This window comes from Olea europaea, chromosome 20 (assembly GCF_002742605.1).
Source record: "Olea europaea var. sylvestris chromosome 20, O_europaea_v1, whole genome shotgun sequence".
Classification (NCBI taxonomy): Eukaryota; Viridiplantae; Streptophyta; class Magnoliopsida; order Lamiales; family Oleaceae; genus Olea; species Olea europaea.
In genome coordinates this window covers 13,325,066-13,340,082 of record NC_036256.1, presented here as the reverse complement: position 1 = coordinate 13,340,082, position 15,017 = coordinate 13,325,066, and the positions used below count along the sequence as shown (strand labels likewise).

General features: G+C 33.2%; 1 protein-coding gene across 2 annotated transcripts; it reads left to right on the top strand.

Annotated features, from left to right (window-relative positions):
* The first annotated feature begins 5,274 nt into the window (after nt 1–5,274).
* On the top strand, nt 5,275–13,365 carry LOC111369690 (SMR domain-containing protein At5g58720). 2 transcript variants are annotated; one of them, XM_022991296.1, is made up of 11 exons: nt 5,275–6,521; nt 6,670–6,695; nt 7,795–7,905; nt 8,325–8,410; nt 10,194–10,423; nt 10,912–10,988; nt 11,098–11,154; nt 11,951–12,018; nt 12,091–12,197; nt 12,310–12,380; nt 12,979–13,107. In XM_022991296.1, exons 1-11 carry the CDS (start codon nt 5,912–5,914, stop codon nt 12,988–12,990), a joined length of 1,455 nt encoding a protein of 484 aa, XP_022847064.1. In that variant the 5' UTR covers nt 5,275–5,911; the 3' UTR covers nt 12,991–13,107. The 2 variants fall into 2 exon arrangements, with proteins under 2 accessions (XP_022847064.1, XP_022847063.1); XM_022991295.1 differs by having other exon boundaries at nt 5,276–6,521; nt 13,008–13,365.
* Nucleotides 13,366–15,017: the final 1,652 nt, after the last annotated feature.

The following is a 15,017-nucleotide window of genomic DNA, read 5'->3' as shown; positions in this document are numbered from 1 at the left end:
TGATGATTGAAACTTGATATGCCAAGATTTTTACTTCTATGCAGTCGCATAGGTAGTACCTATGCGGTCCAATAGACAAAATTCGGTGACCGACGCTGCAGTTTTCTGTTTTTGTTAAAACTCTTTTGGAACTCGATTTGGACACAATGTAAAAACCTAGACTCATCAAATTTCAGGGGAGAACGTATTGGGAGGAAACAAAAACACATTTCGTAGAAGATTTTGGGCGAAAGTAACGAAGGATTTTACGAAGATCATCGAGATTTCACGTGAATTCATAACCCGGTGATGTTTTATCTTCAAGAAATCATGTATTCTTTTATTTTCTACATGTTAGGCTAAATATTCTTGTACTAGGAGATCGATGAACCATGTAATATGATCTTTTAATTTCTAGTTTTGCAAGTAGACATTAAAACGCGTTTTTTTATTATTTGAATAATTTATATACATTACTTGCTTCCATAATTAAGTGCATGTAATTATGTGATGTGTGATGATTTTTTTCTTGCATCCGAGAGAAGGGAAATAGATTCGATAATGTATAAATCATCGTAGGGGTCCGATAGGGGATAGAGATATACCCCTATGCTTTGCGTGAATCGTTAAATGCTCATAAAAACACGTGCATTCTTATATATATATGCATCTGTCATAGAAATATAGGCTGGCGGTATATGAAAATATGTTTAATATTGCTCGAGAAAGAATATTGGATAGATTTAGGAGCATTGATTCTGCAATAATTCAATCGTGTTGTCATATTGTGAAACTAGAGTTTAAGGTGATCATTGCATGGGAATTCGCGATTCTAATGCATTTAAAATTTCATTGAGTAAAATCAACTTGCGTTCCAACCATAATATTGCATTACAATTCATTTAAATACATCATTTTGTGTTTTTAATTTATTCAACGATCATTTTAGCGAAATTAGGGTTTTCTATAATTAAGGTTTTGCTAAATTAGGGTTTTCTTAGGTTAAAATTTCAATTTTGATAATTTTATTTCGGTTAAAACTACTATAAATAACGTTGACCTACTCAATCTTTATGAGATGATATTCAGAACTCAATATTCCACTGTATTACTTGTTAAAAAATCGTACATTTGCGGTAGTTTTAAATCGAAAGAAATAATTTCATGAATAAGTTTTGCTCAACATTTTGCCCCTTTGTCCTCTTTCACTTTCCACTTGCATTAAAAATATCTAGATCCGCCTATTCCATTTTGGGTCATCCAAATCAATTGAATTACTACTTTCATGAGTATCCAAATTTGAAATAAATTTTGAGAATGGTTACATTATTGAGATTTGAGACCCAAAAATTGATTATAAAATTGACTTTATGACATCATAGGTGATTCATCACAACACTAAACAAGTTTTGAACAAATGATTGTTGATCCATTTGTGATGAATTAATAATATAAGAATTTGAATGAAGATGAAATGTTGAATGACTATGTAGAAATTGAATAATTGTAGAAATATAAATTGTAATGAGAATGCGTATAAAATATAATATAGAGAATATGTATTGTAATTTTTATACTAAGTAAATAATTGATTGGAAATTGTAATATGTAGAGAAATAATGAAGTATGAAATTGAAGGTAGAATGTAGATTGTAGAATAAAAGTATAAAAGAATGCAAGAGTTGTTGCTGTGTGAAAAAAATGGTTATATGGGTAGGGTATTTAAATCTGATGAGTATCTTATTTTTTAGACGAAAATTGCTATCGAAGACGAGATGTAATAGTTAATAAATTATTAAAAATAGAGTTTTGATTAAAAAAAATAAGGACACAAGCAATATAGTTAGCAAGTGATATGATTTGGGGTGGGCCCCATAGAAATAAATTTGGAAGAAAAATTTTTCTTTTAACGAGAAATTTTATTTCCATTAGAATTCATAGTTTTTTTGGTAACTTTATATTTTTAGGAGGTTTAATTATATTTTTCCATATTTTATATTTTAGGTTTTTAGTATAAATAGGTTATTTCTTTCATTGTATTTTCATTAAGGCTTTGATTAATTAAATTGAGACTTTTCTCTCTCGAAACTTTTGCTTCAAAACTTTGTTCTTCCATGGGCAAAAATTGAATTTATCAAGATTAACCATCTTGTGGCGTTCAACGAATCGGGTTATGATTTTTTAATTATTTGTAACCAAAAGGTCGGCATGTTCATGTGATTGTGTTGGTTGTTTGGTTCGTAATTATTGGTTCAAATCCAAAATTTCGAGTTAAATTCATTAATCTTGCATAATCAAGAGGTCAATAATTTTATATATTATTGGTTGCTTGGTTCCAATATTGTGGGTTAAGTCCAAAACCTCGATTCTTGACTTTCTTGGGATCCAGTTCAATATCCTGTGGGTTCGATAGCGTCCGTGCTAACCCACTTCGCATCATTTTGTATCAGAGCCTAGGCTCCAAAATCAAGGTTATATGTTTTTCTTTTTATTTTTGAGTCTTGTTTTGTTTTCCTCCTCAATTTTGGTATTCTTCAGGTTCTTTGTGTCTTTTGTTATTTAGAGTCTTTGATCCAGAAAAAAATTTCAAAAGTTTTTTTGGATTCAATTTGCGTCCAAATCAACTTCTATTTATTGCGTCAGAGTCATAGTTGAATTTTCTATCCAAAGAGGAAAAAAAAACTCGAATTTTTTTACTATTCATGGTACTGTTCATTCCGTACGGGACGGTACTGTTCACCCGAGAAAAAAATTGTGTCAAACAAAATTATTCCAAAATTTAATTACTAATTTCTTTGAATAAAAAATTCTAGTTTTGTCGGTACAAATCCAATTCAAGAACTACTTTCTTGAATTTATATATTTCCAATCAAAGGTTGTCCCATTCAATTCCTTCTGAGTCTTTGAGTTTCAATTCTCACACATCCCAATTGGAATTTAATTCAACATGTCTGAAAAGTTGTTTCAGGGATTTGAGAGGATGCTGGTGAAGATGGAGGATACATGAAATAGAATGGATAGGCTTGAAAGGCGATTTAGAATTCTTGTTGATGGGGTTGAGTATTCAAGGGGAGAGAAAACATATGTTGTGAAGGGTGTTGGTGGTACATCAAGCAAGAGGACTGGGTTGGATTATAAACTTGAATTCTCGAAAATTCATGACTTGATGGAGGAACAAAAGAGAAAGAGAGAAAATAGTGAGGTAGTTGATTGTGCTAAGAAGGGAGAAGGGTCACGAGAGAGTGAAAGGAAAATCTAGAGCGAAAATCTGAAAGAAGAAATAGAGCCATAAGAGAAAAGTGGAGAAGAGTCTTTGGAGGAAAAATGAGAGTTGGAAGTAAGCCAAAGTGAAGAGGAGCGTGAAGTTGAAGAAGCTTTAGTGCAAACTAACAATTCCCTCCCTAGTTTGGCGAATTCATTTTTGTAGGTTACCGAAAATTTAATCCCAGAAAATGATCACATTGGAACACCACCCATCCCAGAAATTGAACATCAATTGGTACTACATCTGTTGTATTTCCCTTATCTATTGAAAATTGACCTTGTGATTCTCAAGGAGATGACAGAGTTTCAAAGGCACCGGAGGAATTATATATGCAGAGAGTTGATTGAGGAAGATGAACTGAAGAACAACATTGGTACATTGGAAAAAACACTGTTTCAAGTGCTTGGGCCAAGTAAAACAAGGAAGATGCATGGTTATTCATCAAATGGAGTTGTTATTGGAGCAGTTCCAACTTGCAAGATTAAGCAGTCAAGGCGAGCACACTTTGATCCAGGTGAAGGTGATTGGATTTACAATCGAAGGCAACGGGTTCGAGTTCAAAAGAGGTCCAAAGTACATCCGAGAGGAGACGAAACATTTCATTTTTTTGCATTGAGTGGAGAGAAGGGTTACAACTTGGATCAAGATTCAAGGACGAATCCTTTCGAAGAGAGATGGTCTAATATGATTCGGAGTAGCCCCATAGAAATAAATTTGGAAGAAAATCTTTCATTTCACGTGAAATTTTATTTCCATTAAAATTCATAGTTTTTTGGTAACTTTATATTTTTAGGAGATTTAATTATATTTTTCCATATTTTATATTTTAGGTTTTTAGTATAAATAAATTATTTCTTTCATTGTATTTTTATTAAAACTTTGATGAATTAAATTGAGACTTTTCTCTCTCGGAACTTTTGCTTCAAAACTTTGTTCTTCCATGGGCAAAAATCGAATTTATCAAGATTAACCATCTTGTGGCGTTTAACAAATCGGGTTATGATTTTATAATTATTTGTAACCAACATGTCGGCATGTCCAAGTGACTGTATTGATTGTTTGGTTTGTAATTATTGGGTCAGATCCAAAATTTCGAGTGAAATTCATTAATCTTGCGTAATCAAGAGATCAATAATTTTATATATTATTGGTTGTTTGGTTCCAATATTGTGGGTTAAGTCCAAAACCTCGATTTTTGGATTTCTTGGGATTCGGTTCAATAACGTGTGGGTTCAATAGCGTCCGTGTTAATCGGGTTCGCATCAGCAAACCTTAAGAGTCTTGAGTGTAAATCAAATGAGTGGTGAATACTATGGTGTGTACTGCTTAAAATTTGACTTTTCCTAATGTTGTCATGTCATGGACAAAGATTCGTTTCAAATCATGTGAAAACCATTTTTAGCTCATTTTTGGGCTATATTACAATTTATTTATATTTTTTTATCTTTCCTTTTAAACTATATATTTTTAATAAAATAATATTACACGCTAACTTAAAATTTTTCCTCCCTTTTTTTTTATTCACACATTCTTAAAACATATCACTATTCTAGAATACATTTTTCATTAAAACAAATTAAACCCCTCTTTGACAACCATTATTGAAAAATGCTTTTTTTACATAGTTATTTTCAACCACATATTTACACGATCAAATATTCCCCACATAAGTTAAAAAATTTTCTATTTTTTAACTACACATTCTATTAAAAAATATTATTCAAAACATTATATTCATTAAATAATGACTACCAAACATGGGCTAAAATGGATCTCGAACAAGAGTTAGACTAGAATTGAATTGGACAGAAAAGTTAGCTCCTATTGGACATTCATTAAATTAAACTCTTTTTTCTTAAATTCATTTTTAATCACGTATTCATAAAATAAAATATTTTGTACATAAATTTAAAATATTTTTCTACTTTTTAACCACGAGTTTTTCAAAAAATTACTATTTTAAAATTTTTTTTTCTGAATAAGAAAAAAACTCATCTTAATGAATGGCAATAAAGCTTATACTTCATATGAAATTGGATCATCAATTTCAAGAATATCAATCCAATTGCAATATTCGTGGAGAAAATGGTGCCACAATATTCGTGTTTCTCATAAAATCCATGAATATAGTTGTCCCCGCTGAAATTGACACCTTTGTCTATTTCTATTTTAAATACTGCCCCAATCAAATTCTGCATTTTTTCGGAAATCTTTTCTTGGACTTTCGTGATTTCTGTTTCAATTAGGGTTTCCGGTATTCGAATTATTCTAAATCTAACCATGATTTCGGAATTCCTTTTTGCATATGATTTTTCCGATTTAAGGGTTTAATTTTTATTGAAGGATTAGGTGAACCCTAATTTTGGAAATTCTTTCTGCATATGATTTTTCTGATTTAGGGCTTCACTTTTATAGAAGGATTAGGTTATTTCTCCCCTGTATTAGGAACCCTGTTTAACAACGCCTCTAGATCGTTATTTCATTTGGTCTTCTGCTATAGATTGAATGAAAGATCTGATCTATACGATTTCTTGTTGTATTAGTAGTTCTAGATATAAATAGTAATTGAAAAAAGGGTCAAAATTTCATTTTTTGGGCTGAAAAATTGGGCTAAGTCAGATATTCTTAGAGAGAGATTTGTACAAATACTCTAGCATTTACTTAAGAATGAAGCAATCAAAGAAGAAAAAGGGATCAAAAGTTTCAAAAAAGGAGAAAGCAAAAAGCCCTGCTGCATCAAGCGAAAGTTCTAACGAGAATGTTGGTAGGGTCCTGAAAAATTTAACGGAGACTTTTGCTTCTGTTTCGCTAGAAAAAACTGCTTACGCTTACAACGAAGCGAACGTGGATCCAAACAGGGCTGCACAAATCCTTGCCAGTGTGGTAGGGAGCGCAGTGGCGGAGGATCACAGCACGAGTTGCTCAAGCTCAAGTGCAAATTACAACATGGATACAAGCTCGAGTTCTAGTGGGAATTACAGTCTGGATACGAGCTCGAGTTCGAGTGCATCGGAGTTGTTTGTGCAGGCAAATGATTGTGTTCAGGAAGGGTTTAAGCTGAATAGTAAGGTCAGGTCGAAGAAAGTTGTGGCTACTGCAGGAACGGTGGCAACGATGTTGGGAAAAGACTATGTGAGGTCTACTCCAAATAAGAGTTCACTGAAGTGGAAGCGTTTTCACGAGGAGAGCTGGAGCAGGGAGGACAAAGAGCAGTTCTTGTGCTCGATGCTTGGATCTGAGTGCGAGTTGAACTTGGGTGTCGTTAGAGATGTCCTTTGTGGGTTATATGCTATTATTTGTTTTTTTTTTTTTCTATTCTTCAATGCATTGTTATGGAAACCGATATACTTTAATAAATAGTATGATTTCAGTGTGGTGGTTTCTTGAGGATTGTATATGACTTGAAATTACCTTTTCTTTGACAGGTCAATGTGGCTATGACTTTGAGAAGGTAAGGGCAGTAAATTTACCTTCTTCAATCTTCCTTTACTTTAAAATTTAAATGTAAAACTACTAAAACTTTGTATGCCATACAATGGTTGCTCATCTTAATGAGCATTCTCTTTTCAGTTTTTTCGAAACCATTGTCTAGCTTTTCATTATAGTATGGGTCAATTTAAAGTCACTACCCAAACGAAAAGTACATTTTTGTCTCTTTTCTCCAAGATTACTACTAGTAGAAAGAATAAAGCTATTTGCAGTTGTTCACTCCATAGTCGCACTACGTGACATATATGTGACAGTTAGTGATTTGTCATATAAGATAATAAAAAACTATCACATTAATGTATCAAGTCATTACCGTCACATGTACGCCACTTTGGGCGACTACTGCAGTAAGCGTTTGCAAATTGCATTAGTCTTATAGAAATGATTCACCTTTCAAAGATATACACCCCTGCTACAAATGCTAAATATCCTCATTGCTGTATCCATCATAATGATCTGCCGCTATGTCGCCTTCCTTTTTTCTCCTATTGATGACTACCTATCTCGAAACTAAGCCAGCAACCAGAAGTTCAATCCATTCTCAACTTCAACTTCACCAAAATCTTGAGAAACATTAGTCTTTATTTATTTATTTTTTTTGTCATCAATTCGAGTTGATGATTTTACTCATGGTTAGTCTTGCTGTCTACAATCTTGAAGTCAACGGTTAATCTAACTTTCAATTCCGCTGACCTTGCCCCCTAATATAGACCTTCCTCTCAAGTCTGAAATAGAATCAGAGTAACCGTGGGTAAAATGATGTACAGATAAATAGTTTACACGCTCTTCACAGAGGGATTTCAAATGTTTTTGGTGGGTATTGACTTTGAGTTATCCATAAATATTTTTGGCAGCTAACTCTTTTTTTCTTTCTAAAATTAAAAAATGCTTATCAATATTCTTTTGTTCCATTATGTTATTGTTACAGTATAATGCTTGAGGTACAAAGCTACTACTAAATTCTTCTAAACCTGTTGGGCAAAAGAGAGTTATTTTAGTTTGACTTTAGTTTGGAAATTTTATTCCATATTAATGTTTCATACTTTCTCTACCTTTTACAGGCTTTAGATGTACTACTTGAATTATCTGGTTCGTCAAGTAAACAATCCAAATGTTGTTATGATTCTAATGACGGAGAAGATACTCAGTTTCATCTGGAATCAAATGGCAGTGTATGTTGCAGTTTAATTTCATCCATTTCTGTCTGTTCCTTGGTTGAATCATTTTGATGGTTTTTGCTATTGTGTCCTATAGTTTTCTCCTTTTTCCTCTTCTGCTCCATCCCACAAAGACTACCTACAGTACCTTGCTATTGATGACGTGTTTTCTGGTACTTGCTCTATAGTTTATCTTGAAATGATTAGTTGGCGTGGTCGGTAAACCAAACTAAGACAGGGGAACCTGTGATCTCGGTGTTCATGTCATAATGCAATAATATGTCATAGCGCATTTTTCTGTTCTTTGTTCTGATTTGTTGGATATATGGATTAATATTCATTTATATGACAAGCCTGCCTAAAAATTGTTAATTATGGGTGTAAACTGATTTTCAAAAGTAAAATTATCTTAGTTTATTTTAATGTCCCTGCAGCTTTCTGATGGGACATCGAACTCAACTTTTCATCCATCTGAAATTGAAGTTCAAGATAATGTATGGAGTGCTGCGAATCTTTTCAGGTAATTCAGTTTAATTATTAGTCATTCAGACATGCACCTATTCGTCAGGATGAAAGGACCTAAGTTCCCTTTGCCATTAGACTTTCATTTCACTGCACTAAGAGGATCTGGATAAAAAACAGTTCTGAAATATATGTCTATTTGTTGGAACAGAGAAATGGTTGAGGGGATCTTTATATTTCTAATCAAAAGCATTGAGTTAACATACTCAGAAAATGAATGTGAGAACTTACTGAATAAATTGTGAACATTGTTCTTTCTGCACTCAATAAAGATGGAACTGTACATTCATTTCATAAATATTTCTGGCACTTACATTGTAAAACATGAACCATACCTATAGTTTCACTGATAATCTCGTCATTTTTTTGATTACTACCTACTTTGAAATCACATTTCACATTGCCAACTAAAGATGTCCCATTAATTAACAGTGAAGGAAGTTAGGTGGAAACGTTTATGTGAAGTTCCTCTATGGACTTCCATAAACAATGGAGGACTTCAACTGAGTAAACTCTTGTGGAAATCCTTTTATATAATTTTTTTCTTTAATATTTTGTGAACCATAGAAATTGCTTTGGTGAGATTGGGTCACTCACGTTCTTGGGTTGGCCATGTACCTGTAACCAACTATATATTACTTATCCTTTCATTTGAAGACGACTCTAAGATAGTATCGTGGCTGTTAAATGTTTAATTCTTACGAGGATGGTATTTTAAACTTCTGCTGGAAGTGTTGAATCGTGTTGTCTGTTGAAAGATTCTGCTTAAATTAATGTCAAATATATTCTAGAAGAATAAACTATCCAATTAGCTTGTATATGATAATGATGTAAATGTTTTTTTTTCCCTTTTTAACTGAAAGCTAGTTTATTCTGAATCTTCCAAAATTTGTACCAATCAAAGTTTTACTTTCTAAAATTCTCTGGTGCGCTTTACAATCTTGAATATCCTTGGATGCGTAACCCTTCAATGTTAAGTCATTCATGAACATTCTTGGAATGTATCAGTGGATTTTTCTCTTATAACTACAGGACTGTGAGCATGTTTGAGAGTAACTTGCGGGCTTTCTTAGAATCCCACAAAGTGTAGGAGAAAGCCAATTAGTTGCTCCCAATCTTGTCTTTTATAAATAAATAATTTGTTCTAGGATGCGGCAAGTTGGGTACCAAAAATGATGTAATGATCTGTTATAGCTTATCAACTTTTAGAATATAATAATTGTCAGAGTGATAGTGTATATTCAATATTACAGCTCAATCATAAGTCTAAGCAATTTCAGAAGACTTATTGCATATTGCATCAGAATGTTAAGCTTTTGTTTGTTACCCAAGGGGAATATACATGAAGTTCTTTTGCACTTTTCATTGTCAAAGTATCTCTTTTTTGCTTGCAAGATGACAAATTCCATACTGGTTTCTAACATGAAGGCCCATAAACTCGGAAATAAGAAATATTCTGTCAAATACATTTTTCCATCCTTCCTCTTCAGGGGAAATACCGTGGAGGAAAATTAAGAGCACTGTGTGCTAATATATATGTTGTCTAGAAGATAGAGAGCACAATAATCAATGTGAAACAGACACCTAAGATAGTATTTAGCTTTTCTTGGTGGTCTGATCTTGAGGTGAAGTGAAAGTTGTTACCTTAAGAGCTCTTACGCTTCTATGGACAAGTTCCAACTTTCAATATGCAAATGGAACATATATTTTCACAAAGGATAGTGTAAGATGAAATTAAACCTGGAAATGTTATATTGATCGACCATCTTCTGTGTTTTCAGGAATCTTTCTGAAGTTTCTGCAGCTTGTGAATCTCACTGTTTGAAGGAGACTGGAAACTCAGAATCAGAACTTCCGCAGGAAGTGTTAAAATCTTTATTTAATATGCCCACTCCCAAGAACGCTGAACATGAACCTAACACCATGAACTGGAGGAACGTGGTAAAGAAAATGGCATCCCTGGGACAAAGGTTGGAACCTGATGGTGGTGAACAAGGGCAGTGTCTCCATGGTTTGTAATGTTCTTATGCATATTTCAACTTTACTGTCGTGTTTTTCCCATAAAATGATTTTGATTATGCTGATTCAATTATCAGTTAGTTCTTTGCTCATTGTGTGTTCTGCATCTATCTCTTCAGTTTCTGGTGTCTTAAAGATACATGTCAATAACTTTGCGTCAATTCATATCTGAAATCTTGTGTTGCATGAGTATTTTCTATTTTTTGTGTTATCATGCAAATGCTACATTACGATGAAATGTTTGCCATCTTTTGGGTGAAATTCAATGGATGAAGCTGGTTTTGTTTGCGTCACGAATTATGCGACAGTTGCAGCTGCTTCAAATTTCTTTTCCCTGGTCAATTGAAAATTAGTACTTGAAATTTTATTCTCTCTCTTAAATTTTCTTCTTAAATTCGAATCACTCTCAATATTTTGGCTCGGTTAATGCATTAGATCATATTAATCTCTTCACTACGTTTAACTTATCTTAAAATGTAGCTAAAGGAGATGAATATCAGGCGTTCAGAGTAACTGCGAAGCAGCACTGGGAGTCCATGAATTCTTATTATCAGAAGGTAGTGTACACTTGTGTTGTCTTCCTAGTTTTAAGAATTTGTACTTGTACACGCTATTGATTTTATGGTTTTTGGGCTTGTAAGTCTGAGAAGGCACTTATTGCTGCAGGCTGCAACAGCATTTACAAATGGGGAGAGGGGATATGCATCTTATCTCTCTGAGCAGGTATATATCTGGGAGGTTCTGCTGTAATCTATTACTTGTTGAGTAGTGTCCTTGTTTGGTTTCCATCTTTGTTTGTTTGTTCGTTCGTTTGCAAATGCAATCCTGGTTCGTAACAGAAATTTTGTTGTTGAAAAAGTAAAAAAAATTAATGTCTGGCAATAATTAACTTAAAAGTAAGTTTGACTTGTAAGCACAACCAAACATGCTGCAAGATCTTGTTTCGATGATTAGATTCTTCTAGGTTTTTTTTTTTTTTTTTTTTTTTTTTTTTTTTTTTTTTTTTTTTTTTTTAAGTGTAGTTTGATGATCTGAATTCATGGTTCGGTCATGTAACTTTTTGCAAGCTTTTGACTGGATATGCAGTAGATATATATTGAAGATAATATTTAACTGATATACATGTTGCATTATATAACCGCTTAAGCTTCACATGGTATCAAGTAGACAAAGGTCCTGGGTTCAGTCCCACTACACCATTTGATGAATTTTGCACACGAGGGGTGTGTGTGGAAGACAATATTTAATGATATACATGTTAGATTCAAGTCTCATCACACCTATTTGATGAAATTGTGCACTTGTCAAGCTTTAATGGAAAAAAATTGAATACCATGTCATGTGAGGGGGTGTGTTGAAGACAATATTTAAGTCATATACGTGTTGCTTATTTAACAGCTTAAGCTTTTATATTAAGTGGTTCAATACAATATAATTGATTTGTTAGGATTATTGATGTAGTTGAAAGACTCTTACGAAGAATGGTGACATGACCAACTTTATCTCTTAATGTTTCCAGGGAAGGTTGCACAATAAAATGGCTCAAGAAGCAGATGAAAAGGCTAGTCAAGATATATTTACTGCAAGGTGAGCCACAGTATTAAGCATAACGAATTTGTTTATTGTTTGTTGTTACCTGACCTATCCCTTGTACTGCAGAAACAGGAACATAGAGAACACAATAACAATTGATCTGCATGGACAGCATATTAAACAAGCAATGAGGCTTTTGAAACTCCACCTATTATTCGGAGCATGTGTGCGTTGTAAGAATCAGTGCAGCCTGTAACGTAGAAAAATTACCATATTTGAAAAAAAATTATGTGCTGAATTATTAATCATGGTCTTAATTTCTGAATTTATCTTTTTCTTCTGCAGCTGTGCGGTTATTCAGGGTTATCACAGGATGTGGAAGACATGGTGTTGGCAGATCAAAGCTCAAAAATTCAGTATGTGTCAAAACCTATGTATTTCTGCTGTCACTGTTTAGAGCATGTTTGGCTGAGCTTGGAAAGATGTATAGTTACTTTTGCCAAAAACAATTTTGAAGTTTCTTTTTATTTATTTTTATTTTTTTATATAACTAACAAAATTTACCTTTTTAGAAAGTAAGTGATACTTTTCTTAGAAGTTTTTCGCTAGCCAGAGTCTGTGAAACTAACTTAAAAAGATTTTTGACCAATCTGGGTACCACATCTATAATATAATTTATTGACTTTGCTTCATCTTAAGTGTATGTTTGGTAAGAAATATTTATGAATGGGCTTTAAATAGGGAAATGATCTAATGGGCACCGGTGCTTAGCTTATGTTAAGCACTGATGACACTTAAATAGGGAAATGATCCAATGGGCACCGGTGCTTAGCTTATGTTAAGTACTCCATATATATATATGATTTATTATTATTATTATTATTATTATTATTATTATTATTATTATTATTATTGTGTCCATTTCTATGCAATCCTTCCTACCAAACATGCACTAAAAAGTTTCGGGATTATTACCTCAAGTTTAATCACTTGATTTGATTAATTTTTTGTCAGTACTTGAGCTAAAGGGGGTTCCATTGTAGGTCATTGGTCTCCTACAGAAAGAAGGTATCACATGGCGTGAAGAAAATAGTGGAACACTTATCATAAGGCTCGACGGAAGGTCGAATTTTAATTTCCTAGATCATGATAGCGATGGCGAGTAACCACTGTTCGCCATCTTTAGGAAGGATGCTAATTTTTCGACTGCTGGGAAATTGGCACTGATAATTTACGTAGTTCTTGATTACTCTTTGCTGGAAAAGTCACTTGATCTTGTCCATTAATTAGCTAAAGGTTGTAGCTGACTTTATAGATAATCGAGTGAGTGCAGGTCCATGCTGTATATTATGCACTGTCAGTTGTAAACTTAAAACTTAAAAGCCTACTTTATATTCCTTACCTGTGTTCTTGTTGAAACGAGTGTTGAGAAAACTGGACCGGCCCCGAGGGCGGTCCGGTTATTGTTTAACATAAAAAACCGGGATGAAAAATGGTCAACTGACCAGTTCAATGTTTGACTTTCCATTTCCTTGGGATTTGCTAGAAGCACATGCCCCCCCCGGGTCTGTCGCGACGGCCCGGGATAGGAGGCTTATCCCTCCTTTTTTTTCCCTCCCTTATCTATTGCGAAAAATGAATTTTATGTTGAGGGCATGTTTAGGATGCTTGTTAGATACCGTTGGACACAATTAATCTATTGAAGAAATTTACAAGTTTGAAAATTTATAGTTTCTTAAAAATTCTGTTTTTAGAATATTTTTGCACTGGTATTTAGTAAAAAATGTCTCTATTTTAAATGTTATTGTGCAAAACGTTCATTCTTTCATTGCGAAAATCGTCATTTTTATCAGTTTTTAACGTAAAATAATCAATGTACCCTCTTATTTAAATAAAAAAAAAAGAAAAAGAAAGAACAAATTGTAATTTTACTTCTAAACCTTTTAAAAAGTGCAAATGAGTTGAAATAAAATATTAAAATATTCCCCCAAAAAAAAAATAAAAAAAATACTTGTTCTCACTTCTCTACTTCTCCTTCGTGTCTTTCACCCCCTAAAAATTCTGTTTTTAGAATATTTTTGCACTGGTATTTAGTAAAAAATGTCTCTATTTTAAATGTTATTGTGCAAAACGTTCACTCTTTCATTGCGAAAATCGTCATTTTCATCAGTTTTTAACGTAAAATAATCAATGTACCCTCTTATTTAAATAAAAAAAAAGAAAAAGAAAGAACAAATTGTAATTTTACTTCTAAACCTTTTAAAAAGTGCAAATGAGTTGAAATAAAATATTAAAATATTCCCCCAAAAAAAAAATAAAAAAAATACTTGTTCTCACTTCTCTACTTGTCCTTCGTGTCTTTCACCCCAAAATGGGATTGTCACCTTATGAGCTAAAAAACTCAGGCCAACAATCGTTCAAACCATCAAACCTTCATATCATCGGAAAGCTTACAATTTCCTCTACACATGCCATCGAATATCCAATCTTCATGCCAATAGATTTGGTCGAAATTACAAGCTAAAATATCCAACTCGGGAATGCAAATACTGACACCACCACTCGTTCCGACAAGACCCATGTCATTCCCAACATACCAATCGACTACACTTATCAAGGCGCCTCTCATCTTGATATACAACAATGGCTTTCAATTTTTTTATTGTGCAATAATTGGCCGGAAAAATTTTGCGCATATTAGAATGAGTGGTCCGCGGCGATAGGAATCACAATCGGTGTCAAAATTGATGGATAAAGGCAGTGTGTTGCGCTTGCTATAAGCTGTGTTTTTGATTGATTTTAGTCATATAAATTTGTTGTTTGTTCAATTTATTTATGAAAAAGTAATTAGGGGTTGATGGCAGTTGTTTGTGGTGTGAGCTCTAGTGTTTTAGGCAACAGTTGGATGGTGGTTGCTGAGATGGATGGCGGCAGCTCCACGAAGCTGAAGTTATTTTTGGTAGGGTTATCTGTAAGTTTCTGAAAATTTTAGGAGTAAGATTGTAATTTGTTTATTATTATTATTATTTTTTAATTTAAATGAAATGTGAAAA